General features: G+C 45.6%; 1 protein-coding gene across 1 annotated transcript in view; it reads left to right on the top strand.

The window, feature by feature from the left end:
• The window catches only part of LOC129699288 (1-phosphatidylinositol 4,5-bisphosphate phosphodiesterase beta-1), a 660,784-nt gene that overhangs the window by 395,136 nt on the left and 240,133 nt on the right, over nucleotides 1-25,515 (top strand). Inside the window, 2 exon segments of the mRNA XM_055638950.1 lie at nucleotides 2,536-2,611; nucleotides 24,842-24,942. Coding sequence (XP_055494925.1) covers nucleotides 2,536-2,611; nucleotides 24,842-24,942 — 177 coding nt within the window.

The following is a 25,515-nucleotide window of genomic DNA, read 5'->3' as shown; positions in this document are numbered from 1 at the left end:
TCCAATTTGCGCTATGCCTCACTCTGACAATGGAGGAGGTCCAGGACAGAAAGATCAGATTGGGAATGGGAAAGGGAATTAAAGTAGACACTAAATGCCTTCTCCCCATATCCCCTGACTCCGCTATGTTTAAGAGCCCTATCTAGCTCTCTTGAAAGTATCCAGAGAACCGGCCTCCACCGCCCTCTGAGGCAGAGAATTCCACAGACTCACCACTCTCTGTAAGAAAAAATGTTTCCTCATCTCTATTCTAAATGGCTTACCTCTTATTCTTGAAACTGGCCCCTGGTTCTGGACTCCCCCAACATTGGGAACATGTTTCCTGCCTCTAGCTTGTCGAAACCCTTAACAATCTTATATGTTTCAATGAGATACCCTCTCATCCTTCTAAATTCTAGAGTGTACAAGCCCAGCTGCTCTATTCTCTCCGCAAATGAAAGTCCCGCCATCCCGGGAATTAACCTTGTAAACCTAAAGATTAAAGAATAAGTCGATTGGCCTTGTATTCACTGGAATTTAGAAGGATAGGAGGGGATTTAAAGAAAAATATAAAATTCTTAAGGGATTGGACAGGCTAGATGCAGGAAAAATGTTCCCAATGTTGGGGGAGTCCAGAACCAGGGGGTCACAGTTTAAGAATAAGGGGTAGGCCATTTGGGACCGAGATGAGGAAAAACCTCTTCACCCAGAGAGTTGTGAATCTGTGGAATTCTCTGCCACAGAAGGCAGAGTTAGATATAGCTCTGTGGGCTAACAAAATCCAGGGTTATGGAGAGAAAGCAGGAATGGGGTACTGAATTTGGATGATCAACCATGAACATATTGAATGGCGGTGCTGCCTACTCCTGCACCTATTTTCTATGTTTCTATTTCTACCAGTTTAGATTTTACTTAAACATTGCGATAGTCCCTGCCTCAACGACCTCCTCTGGCAGCTCATTCCCTTCTGATTCCTGTTGTTCCAAATGCACATAGAAACATAGAAACATAGAAATTAGGTGCAGGAGTAGGCCATTCGGCCCTTCGAGCCTGCACCGCCATTTAATATGATCATCCAACTCAGTATCCCGTACCTGCCTTTTCTCCATACCCTCTGATCCCCTTGGCCACAAGGGCCACATCTAACTCCCTCTTAAATATAGCCAATGAACTGGCCTCAACTACCCTCCGTGGCAGAGAGTTCCAGAGATTCACCACTCTGTGTGAAAAACGTTCTTCTCATCTCGGTTTTAAAGGATTTCCCCCTTATCCTTAAGCTGTGACCCCTTGTCCTAGACTTCCCTAACATCGGGAACAATCTTCCTGCATCTAGCCTGTCCAACCCCTTAAGAATTTTGTAAGTTTCTATAAGATCCCCTCTCAATCTCCTAAATTCTAGAGAGTATAAACCAAGTCTATCCCAGTCTTTCTTCATAAGACAGTCCTGACATCCCAGGAATCAGTCTGGTGAACCGTCTCTGCACTCCCTCTATGGCAATAATGTCCTTCCTCAGATTTGGAGACCAAAACTGTACGCAATACTCCAGGTGTGGTATCTCCAAAGTCTATACAGAATTTTTGAAAAGGACAACCTCCCGAAAAGCAGCACTTAACTCAAAAACGCTTAAATTAAACATGCTAAGCACATTGCACTCCAAAGACGTACAGGTTTGTAGGCTAATTGGCTTTGGTAAATTTGTAAATTGTCCCTAGTGTGTGTAGGACAGTGTTAGTGTGCGGGGATCACTGGTCGGTGCGGACTCGGTGGGCCGAAGGGCCTGTTTCCACGCTGCATCTCTAAACTAAACTAAAGTAAATATGCTCGACTATGCTGCCAAATGGAAACTTGAGCAGGACAGACACAAAGTACCAGCGGTTAAATCAAGCTTTGATATTAAATGAACGAGCGCTTTATGCAAACAATGCATCAATCTAACACTTGTAAAACGCGAGGTGCCTGTGTAATCGATCAACAAAAATTTGCTGCGGTGTCTAATGACCTATAGAAAGATGATCTTTTGAAAATGTCTGCTTTGCTTTGAAATCCTCAGTAAACTTGGAATATTTAAGCAAAATCCTCCCTTTGTAGGATTAAATAGATGGGATTAGATTCAATCGAACCGTACATTTACCGTGAACTATTTAGATGTAAGGAGGTTGTCCTTTTCAAAAATTCTGTATAGACTTTGGAGATACAGTGTGGAAATAGGCCCTTCGGCCCACCGAGTCCGTGCCGACCAGCGACCCCCGTATACTAATACCATCCTTCACACACTAGGGACAATTTACCGAAGCCAATTGACCTACAATCCCGCACGTCTTTGGAGTGTGGGAGGAATCCGACGATCTTGGGGAAAAGCCACGCGGGTCACGGGGAGAACGTACAAACTCCGTACAGACAGCGCTCGCAGTCAGGATGCAACCCAGGTCTCTGACGCTGTGAGGCAGCAACGCTAGCTCTGCGCCAACGTGCCGCCCACAAGACTTGGTTCATTAGCGTGTTGAGTTTAAGTATCACGTATCTTGTGTTGATCGAATCGTCTTCTTTGTGTGCAGCATCTTCCGTTTGTTTTCTGCCGATCGGAAGCGGGTGGAGACGGCGTTAGATGCTTGTGGGCTTCCTTCAGGCAGGGTAAGTATCTCCACTGACCACCTCATTCTGACTCACTAGGTAGACATTTTTTTTTTGCTACCTTTTAAAAAAGAATTACTTTTGGCTACCTTCGATTTTTCCAACATCTGCAGTTCTTTCTTAAATATTCTGACTCATTAGTTTAGTTTAGTATAGTTTGGTTTGATTGTCACGTGTACCGGGGAACAGTGAAAAGCTTTTTTGTTACGTGCTAACCAGTCAGTGGAAAGACAATCCATGATTACAATCGAGCCATTTACAGTGTACAGGTACATCAGAAGGGAATGACGTTTGGTGCAAGGTAAAGCCAGCAAAGTCCGATCAAGGATAGTCCAAGGGTCAAGGGCCTGTCCCACTGTACGAGGTAATTCAAGAGCTCTCCCGAATTTTTTAAAAAAAAATCAAACTTGTGGTAAGTACATAGAATGTACGTAACGGCTACGTCGGAGCTCGTAGATGTCCCGTAGCGGCTCGTAATTCTAACGGCAGATACTCGGAAAACGCGGTAACTCGTGAAGGGTTATAGGGAGAAGGCAGGCACGGGTTATTGATTTGAGGACGATCAGCCATGATCACAATGAATGGCAGTGCTGGCTTGAAGGGCCGAATGGCCTCCTCCTGCAACTATTTTCTAAGTTTCTATGAGTGAAAGATATGCAATAAAAGTAGCGATGAGAAAGGAAACAGGCCGTTGTTAACTGTTTGTTGGGTGAAAACGAGAAGCTGGTGCGGCTTGGGTGGGGGAGGCGATAGAGAGAGAGGGAATGCCGGGGTTACTTGAGGTTAGAGAAATCAAAAGTCAATCCACTGGACTAAGTTGCCCAAGCGAAATATGAGATGCTGTTCTATCTGCAAATCTAATGACTATACAAACTGCATGCTTTTCTAAATTTTTCGGGTAGATGCCACACACGAGTGGGCCCAGCACTGATCCCTGCAGCACAAGGCCCAACATCTGAAAAACAGCCCTTCACCGAAGCCTGTGGCAATGAATCTAACAGATTCACACCCTCTGACTGAAGAGCACAGGATAATAATCCCCTGCCAAATGTACTGTTAAATTAGTAAATGTTTTGTGAAAGAACATATCCTTCTTCTTTTCGTGTCCATCTTGTTACAAATGTTGACCTCGCTGTCATCGTCCGTCCTGATAAGGGCGCAAGCTTCCGGCGGCAATCAGTGGGAGCCATCACTTGTTGCATTGAACAGATGATGGTGGGGGTAGCAGAGTTAGCTCGGGATACTTCCAGTCTCCAGCCCCACGACGTGGACGCTTCTGCCATGGGGGCCAAAGAACTTGATAGAGTCATTCAAAGAGAATTCTGTTTAGGTTTGACAGGATTGAATTATATTGAAGAGAGTCAAGTTGGGTTTGCCACTTTCATTTCACTGCACATCTCGTATGTGTATGTGACAAATAAACGTGACTTGACTTGACTTTACTGTCACATGTAGCATAAGGTACAGTGAAATTAGAGTTACCGTACAGCCACACCAAGTGAAGAGCAGTCAGACACACAACCACATAAAATAAATGTAACATAAACATCCACCACACTCCCCACGGTGATGGAAGGCAATAAAGTCCAATCTCTCCCTCTTTCTTCTCCGCGATCGGGGCTGTCGAACCATTAGGGTTGGGGCTATCAAAGCTCCAGCAGCCGGCAATCCAAGGCCCTCGCGTCGGGGTGATGGGACACCCTCGCTGGGACGGTTGAAACTCACCGCGGGTTGGAGCCCCGAGTCGCTCTCTAGCCAGAGACGGCGAAGTTTAAACTGGGCCCCACGATGTTAAAGTCCACAGGGCCGCCCGCGCGGTTGGAGCTCGCCACAGTCGATCCCAGGCAAGGGGATCGCAGCCCCAGGACGGTAAGTCCGCGCCGCGTCCCGCCCACGGTTGAAACGTCCTCAGGAAAGGCCGCGCCGCTCCACGATGTTAGGCCGCGGTGGGGGACAGAGATACGATGCGAAAAGAAATCGCATCTCCGTCGAGGTAAGAGAATGAAAAAAGTTTCCCTCAAACCCCCCCCCCCCCACACAAAACAAACCAAGAAACACATACTTAAAATATCAAAACAGAAAGAAAAGACAGACAGACCGTTGGCGAGGCCGCCATTGTCGGCGCCCCCTGGTGGTCCACATTGACTGTTTCAGATTCAAAATGACATTTCCACTTCTTGCACTTCAGCGTGACATGATGCAAAACTATGCAACTATGATCAGTGAAACGTGGTTGCAGGAGGGCTGTGATTGGAAACTAAATATTCCAGGATTTTGTTGCTTCAGGTGTGATAGAATTGGAGGGGCAAGAGGTGGAGGTGTTGCATTGCTAGTCAGGGAAGATATTACAGCAGTGCTTTGGCAGGATAGATTGGAGGGCTCATCTAGGGAGGCTATTTGGGTGGAATTGAGAAGTGGGAAAGGTGTAGCAACACTTATAGGGGTGTATTATAGACCGCCAAACGGGGAACGAGAATTGGAAGAGCAAATATGTAAGGAGATAGCAGATATTAGTAGTAAGCACAAGGTAGTGATTGTGGGAGATTTCAACTTTCCACACATAGACTGGGAAACACATTCTGTAAATGGGCTGGATGGGTTTGTAGTTTGTAAAATGTGTGCAGGATAGTTTTTTGCAGCAATACATAGAGGTACCTACTAGAGGAGGGGCAGTGCTGGACCTCCTGTTAGGAAATGAGACGGGACAGGTGGCGGAGGTATGCGTTGGGGAGCACTTCGGGTCCAGTGATCACAATACCATTAGTTTCAATATAATTATGGAGAGGGTCAGAACTGGACCTAGGGTTGAGATTTTTGATTGGAGAAAGGCTAACTTTGATGCGATGCGAGATGATTTAAAAGGAGTGAACTGGGACATTTTGTTTTATGGGAAAGATGTAGAAGAGAAATGGAGGACATTTAAAGGGGAAATTTTAAGAGTACAGAATCTTTATGTTCCTGTTCGGTTGAAAGGAAACAGTAAAAATTGGAAAGAGCCCTGGTTTTCAAGGGAAATTGGACATCTTGTTCGGAAAAAGAGGGAGATCTACAATAATTATAGGCAGCATGAAGTAAATGAGGTGCTTGAGGAGTATAAGGAATGTAAAAAGAATCTTAAGAAAGAAATTAGAAAAGCTAAAAGAAGATATGAGGTTGCTTTGGCAAGTAAGGTGAAAGTAAATCCAAAGGGTTTCTACAGCTATATTAATAGCAAAAGGATAACGAGGGATAAAATTGGTCCATTGGAGAGACAGAGTGGACAGCTATCTGCAGAGCCAAAAGAGATGGGGGAGATATTGAACAATTTTTTTCTTCGGTATTCACCAAGGAGAAGGATATTGAATTATGTGAGGTGAGGGAAACTAGTAGAGTAGCTATGGATACTACGAGGTTCAAAGTAAAAGAAGTACTGACACTTTTGAAAAATATAAAAGTGGATAAGTCTCCAGGTCCGGACAGGATATTCCCTAGGACATTGAGGGAAGTTAGTGTAGAAATAGCCGGGGCTATGACAGAAATATTTCAAATGTCATTAGAAACGGGAATAGTCCCCGAGGATTGGCGTACTGCGCATGTTGTTCCATTTTTTAAAAAGGGTTCTAAGAGTAAACCTAGCAATTATAGACCTGTTAGTTTGACTTCAGTGGTGGGCAAATTAATGGAAAAGATACTTAGAGATAATATATATAAGCATCTAGATAAACAGGGTCTGATTAGGAACAGTCAACATGGATTTGTGCCTGGAAGGTCATGTTTGACTAATCTTCTTGAATTTTTTGAAGAGGTTACTAGGGAAATTGACGAGGGTAAAGCAGTGGATGTTGTCTATATGGACTTTAGTAAGGCCTTTGACAAGGTTCCTCATGGAAGGTTGGTTAAGAAGGTTCAACTGTTGGGTATAAATGCAGGAATAGCAAGATGGATTCAACAGTGGCTGAATGGGAGAAGCCAGAGGGTAATGGTGGATGGCTGTTTATCGGGTTGGAGGCAGGTGACTAGTAGGGTGCCTCAGGGATCTGTGTTGGGTCCTTTGTTGTTTGTCATGTACATCAATGATCTGGATGAAGGTGTGGTAAATTGGATTAGTAAGTATGCAGATGATACCAAGATAGGGGGTGTTGTGGATAATGAAGAGGATTTCCAAAGTCTACAGAGTGATTTAGGCCATTTGGAAAAATGGGCTGAAAGATGGCAGATGGAGTTTAATGCTGATAAATGCGAGGTGCTACACCTTGGCAGGACAAATCAAAATAGGACGTACATGGTAAATGGTAGGGAATTGAAGAATACAGTTGAACAGAGGGATCTGGGTATAACCGTGCATAGTTCCTTGAAGGTGGAATCTCATATAGATAGGGTGGTAAAGAAAGCTTTTGGTATGCTAGCCTTTATAAATCAGAGCATTGAGTATAGAAGCTGGGATGTAATGTTAAAATTGTACAAGGCATTGGTGAGACCAAATCTGGAGTATGGTGTACAATTTTGGTCGCCCAATTATAGGAAGGATGTCAACAAAATAGAGAGAGTACAGTGGAGATTTACTAGAATGTTGCCTGGGTTTCAACAACTAAGTTACAGAGAAAGGTTGAATAAGTTAGGTCTTTATTCTCTGGAGCGCAGAAGGTTAAGGGGGGACTTGATAAAGGTCTTTAAAATGATGAGAGGGATAGACAGAGTTGATGTGGACAAGCTTTTCCCTTTGAGAATAGGGAAGATTCAAACAAGAGGACATGACTTCAGAATTAAGGGACAGAAGTTTAGGGGTAATATGAGGGGGAACTTCTTTACTCAGAGAGTGGTGGCGGTGTGGAATGAGCTCCCAGTGGAAGTGGTGGAGGCAGGTTCATTGGTATCATTTAAAAATAAATTGGATAGGCATATGGATGAGAAGGGAATGGAGGGTTATGGTATGAGTGCAGGCAGGTGGGACTAAGGGAAAAAAAATTTGTTCGGCACGGACTTGTAGGGCCGAGATGGCCTGTTTCCGTGCTGTAATTGTTATATGCTTATATGGTTAAAACTAGCTAAATTCAAATATCCTAACAATAATTGCTTCAAGAATTGTTCAGTGGCTGTTTGTGTTTTCATCAAATGTAAAATTGATTATCAGGAGATTTGTGCAATTACTCAGTGTTTAAAATAGAATGAATTTTTTGACTTCAATTCAAAAAAAAAATCAATTTAAATGTAAATTACTTCTGTCGCTTGTGTGATACAATTGTGTGATCCAAGGCATTTTTGTTTTTCCTTGAGAAAAGTAGCTGTGTAGAATTATTTGTCCGAGTGCACTTGAGAGCGTAGATTTAAATGGTAGCAGTAGCTCTGAATATGCATCGTTAACTTGAATTTACAGAAAGTCAAACTTCAATCACCCTCTAGATGTGCATGAAAGGGTGGCCATTTTGTTGGGGTTATCAGAGGTGACATAAAATGGTGCCTGCACTTTTCTTCCAGGAGTGAGCAAGTCTTGTGCAAAAGTCAAGGGCCTGTCCCACTTGCCGATTTTTTTTGGCGACTGCCAACGTCAAATCAGTGTCAACAAAAGATTTTGAACATTTCAAAATCCAGCGGCGACAAAAAAGATATTGCGACACTTGAACAAACACCGCGCGCCAATTCGTCATCACGCCGCCAATTTTTCAGTGACCTGATACATCAGTCAATGATGCCGGCAGTCGCCGAAAAAAATCGCCAAGTCGGACAGGCCCTTAACACAATCGTTACTTTGAGTTCCCGTTCTATACCTTTGCTCAAAGTCAAGATAGGGCGGCACGGTGGCGCAGCGGTAGCGTTGCTGCCTCACAGCGCCAGAGACCCGGGTTCGATCCCGACATACGGGTGCTGTCTGAACGGAGTTTGCACGTCCTGCGTGGGTTTTCTCCGAGATCTTCGGTATCCACACACACTCCAAAGACACACAGGTATAATTGTACATTGCCCCAAGTGTGTGCAGGATAGTGTCAATGTGCGGGGACCGCTGGGTCGGTGCAGACTCGGTGGGCCGAAGGGCATGGTTCCACGCTGCATCTCTAAACTAAGCCGAACTAAATAAATCTATCGAATGCACTTCTGATTGGATTTATTCTTGCTGCTTCTAGTAACTCTCAGGGGACATGGTTCATGGATTAGTAATATAGTGGAAAACATCACCAGCAAAGAGTAAAATAAAAGAATAGACAAGATATATCATGATGAAGTGATCAGTTGACCCCGAGGTTAAATAGTAAAATTGAAAGAGATTGCATTACTATTTATAGGTTTGACAACCAATTATCCTGCACAGTGTACTGGTAGACATTCTTATGCAAGGATGTGGTGCTGTTAGTCATATCTGCCTGAATTATTTAACAAAGACTATAGTTCAACCATATTTAGCCACCCTATAGCTGTAAGTAAAGATTATGAACGTCATAGTATCGCAACTTTTAAGAAACATTTAGACAGGTAATAATAATAATAATAAATTATTATTGTGTACATGGATAGGACAGATTTAGAGGGATATGGGTCAAACGCAGGCAGGCGGGACTGGTGTAGATGGGATATGTAGGTCGGTGTGGGCAAGTTGGGCCGAAGGGCCTCTTTCCTCGCTGTAAGACTCTATAACTTTTCAAAAAGGTAGGAGATAGATACAAAATGGTGGAGTAACTCAGCAGGTCAGGCAGCATTTCTGGAGAATAGGAATAGGTGACATTTCAGGTCGAGACCGTTCCTGTTGCCGGCTCCGATTTGGTCTAAACCTATTAATATCTCTATTTTCTCTCTCCCCTGACTCTCGGGTCTCGACTAGTCCCGTATTAGCTGGGACATCCCGTATATTGGGCTAAATTGGTTTGTCCCGTACGGGACCGCCCTTGTCCCGTATTTGACTGCTACTACTCGGGTCGAGGGGACTGTCGGGTCGGAGCGCCGCGTCCGGCCCCGCCTCACCCGTCCCGACGTAGTGCAGCCCGTGGAGTGCAGCAGCAGCAGCAGCAGCGCCTCGCCCGTGGCCCCGTCGGTCGGCAGCCCGGCCAGCTGTCCGACCTTCGGACCTTCGCTTACCGCCGACACCACCACCCCTCCTTCTCATGGCCGATCATCAGTTCATGAGTTGGACGGGGCGCTGGACTTTGCGAGCGACATCGCGCGGCCCGGGCCAAAACTCCTCAGCTGGCCCGCCGGCTGGGCTTTGTGTGCAGTCCATCACCCGGGCCCAACTCATCATTCACCCAGACACGGCCGAGTCGGTCAACGAATTGCCGTCGGGAATTTGTCCCGTATTTTGACCTTTTGTCCCTTATTTGGGAGTGAGAAAGTTGGCAACCCTAGTCTCGACCTAAAACGTCACCCATTCCTTCTCTCCAGAGATGCTGCCCGACCCGCTGAGTGACTGCAGCATTTTGGGTCGATCTTTGGTGTAAACCAGCATCCGCAGTTAGTTCCTGCACATTTCCGGAATTTAGTTCTCTCTGGTTTTATTGGGCTGCCATTTCATCCCACATTTCAATTATGTGTTTTACTTGTGAAAACAACCGCTGAGGGACTAAGGCAGTGAAAATTTAATGCACCACTCATGTTAATTCAATTGATGAAGGGCCCTTTGTTTACAAGACCCTTATGCCTCATTGTGGGGAAGAAAATTTGTTCAGAAGTAGCGCAGAAACATTTCACAAACCTGAAGTGAATAACAACACGTATTTTTAACGCCTCATCTTTTGTGATTTTTAACGATAAAGAGTTTGTAACTATGACACTCACTGTAGAAGAGTTCAATTAAGAATTTCATTGCTCTATTTTGACACGTGTTTAATAGCCGTGTCCCACGGCACGAGTTCATTCCAAGAGCTCTGCCGAGTTTTAAAAAAAATCAAACTCGTGGTAAGCACGGAGAATGAACGTAGCGGGTATGTCGGAGCTCGGGGACATTTTAGAGCTAACGGCACGGACTCAGGAAGACTCGCTAATGGCAGGTAAGCTCAGGAAGACTCGCAAAGATTTTTAACATGATGAGCCCAGAGTACCGGCGAGCGGCCATTACCGCAAATCTCAGAGTTCTAATCAGGTCAAACTCAGGAGAGCTCTTGGAATGAACTCATACCGTGGGACAGGGCTTTTACAATAATAATAATAATAATAATAATAATAGTCTGAAGAAGGGTCTCGACCTGAAATGTCACCCATTCCTTCTCTCCAGAGATGCTGCCTTTCCCGCTGAGTTACTCCAGCATTTTGTGTCTATTAACAATAACACAACTGTTAACTCCTGATTGAATTGGACTTTGCAGGCTTTAACTTGCACCAAATGCTATTCCCTTTAACATGTATCTGTGCACTGTAAATGGCTCGATTGTACGTCATAGAGTGATACAGCGTGGAAACATGCCCTTCGGCCCAACTTGCCCACACTGGCCAACAATGTCCCAGCTACACCAGTCCCACCTACCTGGGTTGGGTCCATATCCCTCCAAACCTGTCCTATCCACGTAAAATTTATTTCCCCACCCCTTTCCCCGTTCCCTACAGTTGGTCTGAAGAAGGGTCCCAAAATCCCACCTATCCATGTTCTCCAGAGATGTTATAAGGTCATAAGGAATAGAAACATAGAAACATAGAAAATAGGTGCAGGAGTAGGCCATTCGGCCCTTCGAGCCTGCTCCGCCATTCAATATGATCATGGCTGATCATCCAACTCAGTATCCCATCCCTGCCTTCTCTCCATACCCCCTGATCCCTTTAGCCACAAGGGCCACATCTAACTCCCTCTTAAATATAGCCAATGAACTGGCCTCAACTACCTTCTGTGGCAGAGAATTCCACAGATTCACCACTCTCTGTGTAAAAAATGATTTTCTCATCTCGGTCCTAAAAGACTTCCCTCTTATCCTTAAACTGTGACCCCTAGTTCCGGACTTCCCCAACATCAGGAATAATCTTCCTGCATCCTGCCTGTCCAACCCCTTAAGAATTTTGTAAGTTTCTATAAGATCCCCCCTCAATCTTCTGAATTCTAGCGTGTACAAGCCGAGTCTATCCAGTCTTTCCTCATATGAAAGTCCTGCCATCCCAGGAATAGTAGTGGAATGAGGCCATTCGGCCCATCAGGTCTACTCCGCCATTCAATCATGGCTGATCTATCTCTCCGTCCTAACCCCATTCTCCTGCCTTCTCCCCATCAAGAATCTGCATGTTGTACCTGACCCGCTGAGATACTCCAGCTCCTTTATATTGTAAACCAGCATCTGCTATTCCTTCCTTCTACATTCCAAGTGTATTTTAATGTACAATTCTCGTAGGGGCAACTTTCACTTTTTTTTTCATTGTGGCAATGTCTGGCAAACTGATACAGGGGAAGTTGGCAAGTTGCTGTGTAAGATGCTGTGCTTTGTTAAATTTGCATCTCACTAGCTTCTGATTATTCTGGCTTGAACACAGAATAAACTCAACAAAACACTATTGGGCTTTGAGCATTCCAGTGCATGTCCTTAGTGAAGTGTTCAGGTGGAGTCATGGAGTGATACAGCATAGAAACAGGCCCTTCGGCCCAACTTGCCCATACCGGCCATACTGGCCCTATCCTATCCACATACCTGTCCATGCACCTAACCCTCCAAACCTATCCTATCCATGTACCTTTTAAACGTTGCGATAGTACCTGCCTCAACAATCTCCTCTGGCAGCTCATTCCATACACCCACCCCCCTTTGTGTAAAAATGTTACCCTTCAGATTCCTATTAAATCTTTTCCCCTTCACCTTGAACCTATGTCCTCTGGTCCTTGATTACCCTACTCTGGGTAAAAGACTGCATTCACCCTATAAAGGAATTCAATAAAGGAATTCAAATTCAAAATCAAATTCATCTATTCCTCTTATTATTTTTTTCCACCACGATGCTAATTTTCCACTGCTTTTAGATGCACAGAGTCTCTTGCCCAGAGTAGGGGAATCGAGGACCAGAGGACATAGGTTCAAGGTGAAAGGGAAAAGATAGGAATCTGAGGGGTGACTTTTTCACACAAAGGGTGGTGGGTTTATGGAACGAGCTGCCAGAGGAGATAGTCGAGGCTGGGACTATCCCAACTTTTAAGAGACGGTTCGACTGGTACATGGATAGGACAGGTTTGGTGGGATATGGACCAAACACAGGCAGGTGGGACTAGTGTGGCTGGGACATGTTGGCTGGTGTGGTAAGTTGGGACGAGGGGCCTGTTTCTACACTATATCACTCTATGACTCTTTACAATCATCCCTCATCCTCCTGGGAATAGAGACCCAGCCTGCTCAACCTCTCCCGATAGCTCAGGCCCTCGAGTCCTGACCACAAAGTATAAAGCATCCACTACAACACTGAACATTCTCTTTTATAGTATTGGGACCTCGTTCATTCAGATTTTAATCATCTTTCCTGATTCAATTAATATTAGTCATTTCGACACAAAAAGCTGGAAAAAACCCATCCCTGTAGAGAAGGAATGGTGACGTTTCTGGTCAAGACGTGTCTTCGGACCTTCCAGTCTGAAGAAGGGTCTCGACCCGGATCACCCATTCGTTCTCTCCAGAGATGCTGCCCGTCCTGCTGAGTTACTCCAGCTTTTTGTTTTATCTTCAGTTGAAACCAGCATCTGCAGTTCCTTCCTATACATAATATTAGTCATTTGTCAGATCTGTTTTGTGACCTTCAAAGTGGTTTTTAAAAAAGTATTGTTCTGAATGGTACATTTTGTTCTGATGTAAGTATAAAAGCTGAAGCTAAAAAAAACGTTGCAAAGGTTTTTTGGAAAGTATATTGGAAGCGTGGGATGTTTTTCAGTTTCAGTTTCAATTCAGTTTATTGTCACGTCTATCGAGGTACAGGGAAAAGCTTTTGTTGCGTGCTATCCAGCCAGCAGAAAGAAAATACATTCAAGATTCAAGATTCAAGAATTTATTGTCATGTCCCAGATAGGACAATGAAATTCTTGCTTTGCTTCAGCAGAACAGAATATAGTAGGCATGACTACAGAACAGATCAGTGTGTCCATATACCATTGTATAAATATATACACACAGGAATAAATAAACTGATAAAGTGCAAATAACAGATAATGGGCTATTAATGTTCAGAGTTTTGTCTGAGCCAAGTTTAATAGCCTGATGGCTGTGGGGAAGTAGCTATTCCTGAACCTCGTCGTTGCAGTCTTCAGGCTCCTGTACCTTCTACCTGAAGGTAGCGGGGAGATGAGTGTGTGGCCAGGATGGTGTGGGTCTTTGATGATGCTGCCAGCCTTTTTGAGGCAGCGACTTCGATAGATCCCCTCGATGGAAGGGAGGTCAGAGCCGATGATGGACTGGGCAGTGTTTACTACTTTTTGTAGTCTTTTCCTCTCCAGCGCGCTCAAGTTGCCGAACCAAGCCACGATGCAACCGGTCAGCATGCTCTCTACTGTGCACCTGTAGAAGTTAGAGAGAGTCCTCCTTGACAAACCGACTCTCCGTAATCTTCTCTGGAATTAGAGGCGCTGATGTGCTTTCTTAATAATAGCATAGCATTAATCTTAATAATGATTCCTATCGAGCCATTCACAGTGTACAGATACATTATGAGGGAATAACATTCAGTGCAAGGTAAAGCCAGCAAAGTCCGATCAAGGATAGTCCGAAGGTCATCTATAATGAGGTAGATAGTAGTTCAGCACCGCTCACTGGTTGTGGCGGGATGATTCAGTTGCCTGATAACAGCTGGGAAGAAACTGTCCCTGAATCTGGAGGTGTGCGTTTTCTGGGACAAAACTTTCGGGAGGGAATCGGGGATCGATTTACCAAGAGTGTGGAGGTGGGAAGCAAAAATATCCGATGAAAGAATCAATTATTTGTGGAGAAGATGGACTGAAAGTGCTGGAGTAACTCAGCGGGTCAGGCTGCATCTCTGGAGAAAAGGAATCGGTGACATTTCGGTTCGAGACCTTCCTCAGACATTTCTGCAGAGCCTGCTTCAAGATCTGCAAGTGGTAAGAATATCTTGCGCTTCAGTCAATGGGTTAGAGTTGCCAGAGGAGGTGGTTGAGGCAGGGAGTATCGCCAACGTTTAAGAATACTTTAGACAGCTACTTGGATGGGACAGGTTTGGACTGAATGTGGGCAGGTGGGACTAGTGTAGATGGGGAAGGTTGGCCAGTATGGGCAAGTTGGGCCGAAGGGCCTGTTTCCACGCTGGAAGACTGTTCGACTATATGGAAAAGCATGAGATAGAGACAAAATGGTGGAGTGTCTCAGCGGGTCAGGCAGCATCTCTGGAGAAAAGGAATCGGTGACATTTCAGGTCGAGGCCCTTCTTGTTGCCGGCTCTGATTTGTTCTGAAATTTTTCGCACCTCTAGTTTCCCTCCCCACTGACTCGCAGACTGAAGAACGGCCTTGACCCGAAACGTCACCCATTCCTTCTCTCCACAGATGGCACCTGACCCGCTGAGTTACTCCAGCACTTTGTCTATCCTCGGTGTAAACCAGCATCTGCAATTCCTTCTTACACATAAATAGGCAGTTTGTTTCCACGCTGTGTAACATGCCGAGATTTAGAGTGCACATTTCCGAAAGACACAATGCGACATATGAAAGGTTAGTGTGGAGTCATAGAGTGATACAGCGTGGAAACAGGCCCTTCGGCCCAACTTTCCCATACCGACCAACATTTCCCAGCAACACTAGTCCCACCTGCCTGCGTTTGGCCCATATCCCTCCAACCCCGTCCCATCTATGTACCTGTCTAACTGTTTCTTAAACGTTGGGATATTCCCAGCCTCAACTACCTCCTCTGGCAGCTCGTTCCAGCCACCCACTACCCCTTGTGTGAAAATGTTACCCCTCAGGTTCCTATTAAATCTTTCACCCTTCAACTTAAACCTATGTCCTCTGGCCCGAGGAAACACTTTTTCTCACGGAGAGTTGTGAGTCTGTGGAATTCTCTGCCTCAGACTTCTCTGGATAGTTTCAAAGAGAGAGCTAGATAGCGGAGTCAGGGGATATGGGGAGAAGGCAGGAACGGGGTACTGATTGGGGATGATCAGCCATGATCACATTGAATGGTGGTGCTGACTCGAAGGGCCGAATGGCCTACTCCTGCACCTATTATCTATTGATCCTCGATTCCCCTACAATGGGCAAGAGATTCTACCCGATCTATTCCTCTCATGATTTTATACAGTTTGATGCAGTTAAGGGCCTGTCCGACTTGGCAATTTTTTTTCGGCGACTGCCGGCATCATTGACTGACGTATCAGGTCACCGAAAAATTTGCCGCGTGATGACGTATTGACACGCAGCGTTTCCTCAAGTGTCGCAATATTTTTTTGGCGCCGCTGGATTTTGAAATGTTCAAAATCTTTTGGCGACCCTGAAACGTCTGTCAATGACACCGGCAGACGCCGAGAAAATCGCCAAGTGGGACAGACATCTAACATAACCATATAACAATTACAGCACGGAAACAGGCCATCTCGACCCTTCTAGCCCGTGCCGAACACATAATCTCCCCTAGTCCCATCTACCTGCGCTCAGACCATAACCCTCCATTCCCTTCCCATCCATATAACTATCCAATTTATTTTTAAATGATAAAAACTTACCTGCCTCCACCACCTTCACTGGAAGCTCATTCCACACAGCTACCACCCTCTGATTAAAGAAGTTCCCCCTCATGTTACCTCTAAACTTCAGTCCCTTAATTCTCAAGTCATGTCCCCTTGTTTGAATCTTCCCTACTCTCAGTGGGAAAAGCTTTTCCACGTCAACTCTGTCTATCCCTCTCATCATTTTAAAAACCACTATCAAGTCCCCCCTTAACCTTCTGCGCTCCAAAGAATAAAGCCCTAACTTGTTCAACCTTTCTCTGTAACTTAGTTGCTGAAACCCAGGCAACATTCTAGTAAATCTCCTCTGTACTCTCTCTATTTTGTTGACATCCTTCCTATAATTAGGCGACCAAAATTGTACACCATACTCCAGAATTGGCCTCACCAATGCCTTGTACAATTTTAACATTACATCCCAACTTCTTAACTGAAGAAAAATCACTTGCGGTGTGGACAAGTTAGGCCGAAATGCCCGTTTCCACACTGTATGACTCTCTGAGTCGATCAGCCAACATTTATCCAATACATTTCCAGATTTAATTCATTTGAAGTGTAAGTTTACAATCAATGACGGATGTAAGAAAATACAATAGCAGAAAGTGTCCTCGCACCTAATTGTTTTTTTATTATTAATACACAAAGGCAAGTCAGTAGAATGCTGGCGAGTAGACCACTGCCGATTGCCTCCAAGCTATTGAGCTGCCCGCTCACACACACACATCCGTTAGATATTATCAACGCAACACGATCCTGTTATAACAAATTGTTCAGACAAAATCACACAAGGATTAGATCGGGGAGATGCACAGAGTCTCGTGCCCAGAGTACAGGAATTGAGAAACAGAGGGCATGGGTTCAAGGGGCAAAGCTTTTATCAGAATCTGAGGGGTAGTTTTTTCACCCAAAGGTTGGTGGGTGTATGGAACAAGCTGCAAGATGAGGCAGTTGAGGCAGGGAGTATTGCAATGTTTAAGAAACTGTTAGGCAGGTATATGTACAAGAAACTGGTAGGCAGATACAAGGTTTAGAGGGATATGGGTCAAATGCAGGTAGGTATAGCTGGGACATGTTGGCTGATGTGGGCAAATTGGGAAGAGGGCCCTGTTTCCATGCTGTATGTATAGGAAGAAACTGCAGATGCTGGTTTACACCGAAGATAAACACAAAATGCTGGAGTAACTCAGTGGGACAGGCAGCATCTCCGGAGAGAAGGAATGGGTGGCGTTTCGGGTCGATACCCTCCGTCTGACTGAGAATCGGGGGAGAGGACGTCAAGAGGTATGCACGGTAAGGTGTGAAAATGACAGATCAAAGCAGACGATGACAAGGAAATGTATCTCCAGGCTCCCACTCCCCTGACTCTCAGTCTGAAGAAGGGTCTCGACCTGAAACATCACCCATTCCTTCTCTCCAGAGATGCTGCCTGTCCTGCCGTGCTGATCCAGCATTTTGTGTCTATCCACACTGGATAACTCTTTAACTAAAAGTCTAAATAATCTTGAGGAAGGACATTCTTGCTATTGAGGGAGTGCAGCGTAGGTTTACAAAGTTAATTCCCAGGATGGCAGGACTGTCATATGCTGAGATAATGGAGCTGTAACGGATATAGCTTGGACCCAATAGCAGCACAGAATCAGGCAGGTATATTTGGTAATGAACCTTATTACAAAACTGTAACACAGAGTAGTAACACAGGAATGGGTACACCGTACTCACACAGAGGCTCAGGATTGAGCGAGGGTTCTGAAGAGGGGCAGGCAGGAGACATAGTCGGGGTAGCGGAAAGTCCGGTAACCAGGAGATCCAACACACGATGCAAACAAACCAGTGAGGGACAGACAAAAGTAGAGTCGAAGCCAGGCAGGAAGTCGAGAAGTCGCTGGAGAGTCTTGCATGAATGCTGAGAACAATCTGGCACTGTGTGAACGGTGAGGAGAGTCTATATACCGGGTTAATTGGTGATCAGAGACAACTGAGTGCAACAGGTGAGGAGAGTTGGGCTGATGAGAGGGGAGCAGGCAAGCAGGTGAGGAGAAGGAGGGACCGGTGAAAAAGTATTGGGAGGTGAAGTGGATGAGAATGAGGAGAGGGCAGACTGTGACAGGAGCAGCTGGGCTTGTGAAGGATGAGAGGATATCTTATTGAAACATATAAGATTGTTAAGGGTTTGGACACGCAAGAGGCAGGAAACATGTTCCTGATGTTGGGGGAGTCCAGAACCAGGGCCCACAGTTTAAGAATAAGTGGTAAGCCACTTAGAACGGAGATGAGGAAAAACATTTTCACACAGAGAGTTGTGAGCCTGTGGAATTCTCTGCCTCGGAGGGCGGTGGAGGCCGGTTCTCTGGATGCTTTCAAGAGAGAGTTAGATAGAGCTCTAATGGATTGCAGCGTTAAGGGATATAGGGAGAAGGCAGGACCGGGGTACTGATTGTGGATGATCAGCCATGATCACATTGAACGTGGTGCTGGCTCGAAGGGCCGAATGGCCTACTCCTGCATCTATTGTCTATTGTCTATTGTCAAGCAAGGCAAACAAAATATCAAAATAGTGAAGGCAATCTGCACCCTTTCAAAGGCTTTCCACTGGTCATGTTAATTTGGAGTGGAGATTGAGCAGAGGAAAACATATCTCCTGAGTGCCTTGATTTATTTTCGGCTAATATAAAATGTAATTTATATTGCTTGAATAATTTGCTGGGAAGTATGCTATTGTTGGGTTTGCGTCTGCCTTGATAGATGGGTTTATGAATTGGCAGCAAACATTCATTTGATTTTGCCTGTAACAAGAGAATAATCATTTCCATGCTAATAACCACTGCACTGTTTTTTGTGAAATGCAAAGATTTTTTTTTTTTCCCACATGGTCACAAGGGGCTGCGGTTGCTGGAATCTTGAGCAAAATAACAAAACTGCTGGATAGACCCGTGCCGGAAGGGACTACCAGATGCCGGTTTACACCAGAGACAGACATAAAATGCCGGAGAAACTCTCAGCGGGTCAGGCAGCATCTCTGGAGAAAAGGAATGGGTGACAGTTCTTGGTCGAGACCTTTCTTCAGACTGGGAGTCAGGGGAGAGAGGAACGAAAGATATGAAAATGGTATTGAGTTGACCCAAAAGTCCCATCTGTCCATTTCTTTCCACAGACGCTGCCTGACCCACTGAGCTCCTCTGGGTTTGTTTAAGAATTGTTTATCTTTGTTTCTTATTGCATCCATATAACCATGTAACAATTACAGCACGGAAACAGGCCATCTCGGCCCTACAAGTCCGTGCCGAACAACTTTTTTTCCCTCAATCCCACCTGCCTGCACTCATACCATAACCCTCCATTCCCTTCTCATCCATATGCCTATCCAATTTATTTTTAAATGATACCAATGAACCTGCCTCCACCACTTCCACTGGAAGCTCATTCCACACCGCTACCATTCTCTGAGTAAAGAAGTTCCCCCTCATGTTACCCCTAAACTTCTGTCCCTTAATTCTGAAGTCATGTCCTCTTGTTTGAATCTTCCCTATTCTCAAAGGGAAAAGCTGATCCACATCAACTCTGTCTATCCCTCTCATCATTTTAAAGACCTCTATCAAGTCCCCCCTTAACCTTCTGCGCTCCAGAGAATAAAGCCCTAACTTATTCAACCTTTCTCTGTAACTTAGTTGTTGAAACCCAGGCAACATTCTAGTAAATCTCTTCTGTACTCTCTCTATTTTGTTGACATCCTTCCTATAATTGGGCGACCAAAATTGTACACCAATCCCTCCCGCCCTTCCCCCCCTCCCCTCACCCCCCCTTTCCCCACCCTCCCCCCACCTCCTCACCTCCCCTCCCCTCCCCCCCCCCCTCCCCCCACCGTCCGCAGTGGCGCAGCGGTAGAGTTGCTGCCTCACAGCGCCAGAGACCCAACTTCAGTCCAGACTACGGGTGCTGTCTGTACCGAGTTTGCACGTTCTCCCCGTGACCTGCGTGGGTTTCCTCCGAGATCTCCGGTTCCTGTTCCGTAAATGTAAAATTGCTTCCTCACAGCCCCAGAGACCCCGGTTCGATCCTGACCTCAGGTGCTGTCTGTACGGAGTTTGCACGTTTCCCCAGTTCCCTGCGGGTGCAGGTGTGGGCAAGTTGGGACAATCTCCATTTTATACCAGGCCAATTAACCTGCAAACCTGTACGCCTTTGGAGTGTGGGAGAAAACCAACGCAGGTCACGGGGAGAACGTACAAACTCCGTACGGACAGCACCCGTAGTCGGGATCGAACTTTGGCGCTGTGATGCAGCAACTGTGCCACCGTGCCGCCGTTTAGGCTTTATGCGTTTTTTGTTGCTGTTCCTTGCAAATATAGGGAGTATAGAAGCTGGGATGTAACGTTAAAATTGTACAAGGCATTGGTGAGACCAAATCTGGAGTATGGTGTACAATTTTGGTCGCCTAATTATAAGAAGGATGTCAACAAAATAGAGAGAGTACAGAGGAGATTTACTAGAATGTTGCCTGGGTTTCAACAATTAAGTTACAGAGATAGGTTGAATAAGTTAGGTCTTTATTCTCTGGAGCGCAGAAGGTTAAGGGGGGACCTGATAGAGGTCTTTAAAATGATGAGAGGGATAGACAGAGTTGATGTGGACAAGCTTTTCCCTTTGAGAATAGGGAAGATTCAAACAAGAGGACATGACTTCAGAATTAAGGGACAGAAGTTTAGGGGTAATATGAGAGGGAACTTCTTTACGCAGAGAGTGGTGGCGGTGTGGAATGAGCTCCCAGTGGAAGTGGTGGAGGCAGGTTCATTGGTATCATTTAAAAATAAATTGGATAGGCATATGGATGAGAAGGGAATGGAGGGTTATGGTATGAGTGCAGGCAGGTGGGACTAAGGGGAAAAAAAAAAAAAAAATTTGTTCGGCATGGACTTGTAGGGCCGAGATGGCCTGTTTCCGTGCTGTAATTGTTATATGGTTATATGGTTAAAGGCCATAATAAATTAACGACAAGGTTTCTATTCTGAGTTCCAATTGTTGAATGCGTGCATTGTCATCTATCTTTTCTATTCAACATTTCCTGAACGATTTACTATTTATATTATGTCCTCGGAGACATGATTATGTTGGCAGAAAATAAATACATTTAGTACAAACATTGAAGATGTTTTCTACCTCAAGATGGGTTTAAAATATTTTCCTTCCTTCCACTGCAGTAAATACTGGGGAAAGCTGTGAATTTAAATTGTATGTTTTGTAGTCAGCGTGAGATGCAGCTGTTTCTTAATGACAGTGACACATGTTTCTTCTTGGAATATTGTCAGGGAAATGGCAGTATTTAAATCTCCCATCTCAACTGTTGTCTGTCGTTGAGTTTCTGTTAGATCTGTTCTTTCCTGCCTTAAAAAGCACGGTGTCGCAGCGGATGAGTTGCTGCCTTAAGGGCCTGTGTCACTGTACGAGGTAATTCAAGTTCTCCCGAGTTCTCCCCCAATTCGAGCTTGTGTAATACAGAAACATAGAAACATAGAAATTAGGTGCAGGAGTAGGCCATTCGGCCCTTCGAGCCTGCACCGCCATTCAATATGATCATGGCTGATCATCCAACTCAGTATCCTGTACCTGCCTTCTCTCCATACGCCGTGATCCCCTTAGCCACAAGGGCCACATCTAACTCCCTCTTAAATATAGCCAATGAACTGGCCTCAACTACCTTCTGTGGCTGAGAATTCCAGAGATTCACCACTCTCTGTGTGAAAAATGTGTGTCTCTTCTCGGTCCTAAAAGATTTCCCCTTTATCCTTAAACTGTAACCCCCTAGTTCTGGACTTCCCCAACATCGGGAACAATCTTCCTGCATCTAGCTTGTCCAACCCCTTAAGAATTTTGTAAGTTTCTATAAGGCCCCCCCTCAATCTTCTAAATTCTAGTGAGTACAAGCCGAGTCTATCCAGTCTTTCTTCATATGAAAGTCCTGACATCCCAGGAATCAGTCTGGTGAACCTTCTCTGTACTCCCTCTATGGCTAGAATGTCTTTCTTCAGATTAGGAGACCAAAACTGTACACAATACTCCAGGTGTGGTCTCACCAAGATGTAGCGTAATGTACGTAGCGGGTACGTAGGGGCTTGTACGAGTAAAATGTAACAATTTTTTCCATCACAAGTATTTTTTTACTCGTGGACATTTTACACAGTGTTGAAAAAATGTCCCTAGTTTTACCGGATTTCCCCAGTACCTACCGTTACTCGTACGAGCCGCCACGTGACATCCACAAACTCCTACGTACCCGCTACGTACATTACACGAGCTTGAATCAGGTTAGAACACGGGAGAACTCTTGAATTACCTCGTACAGTGGGACAGGCCCTTTATACAGCGCCAGAGACCCGGGTTTGATCCTGACTACGGGCACTGTCTGTATGGAGTTTGCACGTTCTCCCCGTGACCCACGTGGGTTTTCTCAGAGACCTTCGGTTTCCGCCCACACTCCAAAGACGTACAGGTTTGTAGTTTAGGTGTAGGAAGGAACTGCAGACGCTGATTTAAACCGAAGATAGACAAAAAATACTGGAGTAACTCAGCGGGTCAGGCAGCATCGCTGGAGAGAGAAGGAATGGGTGACCCTTCCTCAGTCTGATGTCAGGGGAGAGAGGGATGCATAGATAAGGAAGTGAAAGGTATGAAAACGGGACAAAGGGAATGGAGAGCAAGGAAAATGTAGAATATATCATTGTTAGTTGGGAGAAGGTGACAACAAAGCAAACTGAGATAAAATGTAGTCGGAGACGGTAAGACTGGTCGGACAACTGGGAAGGGGCGGGATAGAGAGAGAGGGAAAGCAAGTGTTACGTGAAGTTAGATTTTCTGGGTTAATTGGCTTGGTAGAAACGTAAATTGTCCCCAGTGTGTGTAGGATAGTGTTATTGTGCAGGGATGGCTGGTTGGCAGGGCCGGATTTAGATGAAGAGTGGCCCTAAGCTATTTCATTTGTGAAGCCCCCCCCCTCCCAATCCCCCACCCCCACGACTAGAGGACCATGGCTACCCGACAGTCACAGTGTGACACTTTTAGATCCTACTGTATGTTGTCATTAAACAGTTGGTTTTATAATACATTTTGGATTCCCCGCGGAGCGGGCGATGCCTTACCTGGAGGGGTGGTGGGTGGTCAGGGGGTAGGGGGATATGAGGACTGTAGTGTGGGTGGGGAAGAGCTGGGGCCACATGATTTGAGGGGGATGGGAAAGACCCAGTGGAACAGCCACTGAGATTACCAGGGTTGGGGGGCCTAGCACTAGGACCCAGCGCAGTCAAACCCGGGGGAGTGGGAATCTGCAGCGTGGAAACTTCAGGCCCGGTGCTGAGTCCAGGCTGCAGGGAAGGCAATGGCTGCGGGCTGCTGGAGGGCGGTGGAGTGGTGAGGGTTAGCGGGCAAAGTTTAGGAGGTCCCGGTGGGCGGATGGTCGGTGGGGGCGACGAGGTTCGACGGATCCGGTGAGGCAGCGAGGTGAGTAGGCCCCTTTAGATCTCGAGGCCCTAAGCTTAACTGAATCTTCTCAGAATATTGTTTAGAGATACAGCGTGGAAACAGGCCCTTCGGCCCATCGAGTCTGCGCCGACCAGCGATCCCAGCACATTAACACTATCCTACACACACTAGGGACAAATTACATTTATACCAAGCCAATTAACCTACAAACCTGTACGTCTTTGGAGTGTGGGAGGAAACCGAAGATCTCGGGGAAATCCCACGCAGGTCACGGGGAGAACGTACAAACTCTGTACAGACAGCACCCGTAGTCGGGGTTGAACCCGGGTCTCTGGTGCTGTAAGCACTGTAAGGCAGCAACTCTACCACTGCGCCATCGTGCTGCCCTTGTGATAGAAATGGCAGTATTAAAGTCTCCCATCACATCTGTTGTTGGTCTTGTAGTATTCCTTATCTCTTATCCCTGATCATGTATCTCTACACTGGGATATGGATCGATTGTAATCGTGTATCGCCCTTCCGCTGAGTGGTCAGCACGCAACAAAAGCTTTTCACTCGACCTAAGGTTGAACAAGTTAGGGCTTTATTCTTTGGAGCGCAGAAGGTTAAGGGGGGACTTGATAGAGGTTTTTAAAATGATGAGAGGGATAGACAGAGTTGATGTGGACAAGCTTTTCCCACTGAGAGTAGGGAGGATTCAAACAAGGGGACATGACTTGAGAATTAAGGGACTGAAGTTTAGGGGTAACATGAGGGGGAACTTCTTTACTCAGAGAGTGGTAGCTGTGTGGAATGAGCTTCCAGTGAAGGTGGTGGAGGCAGGTTCGTTTTTTATCATTTAAAAATAAATTGGATAGTTATATGGATGGGAAGGGAATGGAGGGTTATGGTCTGAGCGCAGGTATATGGGACTAGGGGAGATTATGTGTTCGGCACGGACTAGAAGGGTCGAGATGGCCTGTTTCCATGCTGTAATTGTTATATGGTTATATGACCTCGGTACACGTGACAATAAACTGAACTGAACAGAAATGCAGGTCACTGCATTGAACTCAACTGAACTATCTTGGACCCGTTCATTTCTGTCTGTACAAAATGTTGCTGAAATAAATTTCTTATGAAGGCATTATTTTCCTAATACCAGTAACGTTTTTTTTTTATCCTTGCCCTCTGCAGAATGACTCCATTCCACAAGAAAATTTCACACCTGATGTATTCCAAGCGTTCTTGAACAACATTTGCCCACGTCCTGAAATTGATGGCATCTTTTCCGAATAGTAAGAGATCAGTTTTCTTGTGTGATTCCTTTGTTTTACTGTGTGATAAGACACCTTGGATTTGATGCATGGACTTACAGACTATTTCAGGCATCGCCGCTAATGAGACGATCTCTTGCACTCCGTTTCATTCACACAGTAGGTGCAAGGATCTGGAATCATGCTTGGACTACCTAGTGCTGGAGTAACTCAGCGGGTCGGGCAGCATCTCTGGCGGACATAGACAAGCGACATTTTGAGTTTGGGCCCTCAGTTTAGTTTAGAGAGATACGGCGTGGAAACAGGCCCTTTGGCCCAACGAGTCCATGCTGACCCACACACTAGACTCTACCCAACACGCTAGGGACAATTTACAGAAGCCAATTTAACCTACAAACCTGCACGTCTTTGGAGTGTGGGAGGAAACCGGAGCACCCGGAGAAAACCCGCGCAGGTCACGGGGAGAAGGTGCAAACTCCGTACAGACAGCACCCGTAGTCAGGATCGAACCCGGGTCCCTGGCGCTGTGAGGCAGCGACTCTACCGCTACGCCACAAATGATAGGCGGAAACATGTTCTCCAGAGATAGGGCAG

The sequence above is a fragment of the Leucoraja erinacea genome, chromosome 8, assembly GCF_028641065.1.
Source record: "Leucoraja erinacea ecotype New England chromosome 8, Leri_hhj_1, whole genome shotgun sequence".
NCBI classification, from domain to species: domain Eukaryota; kingdom Metazoa; phylum Chordata; class Chondrichthyes; order Rajiformes; family Rajidae; genus Leucoraja; species Leucoraja erinaceus.
This window is presented reverse-complemented; position numbering and strand designations above follow the sequence as displayed.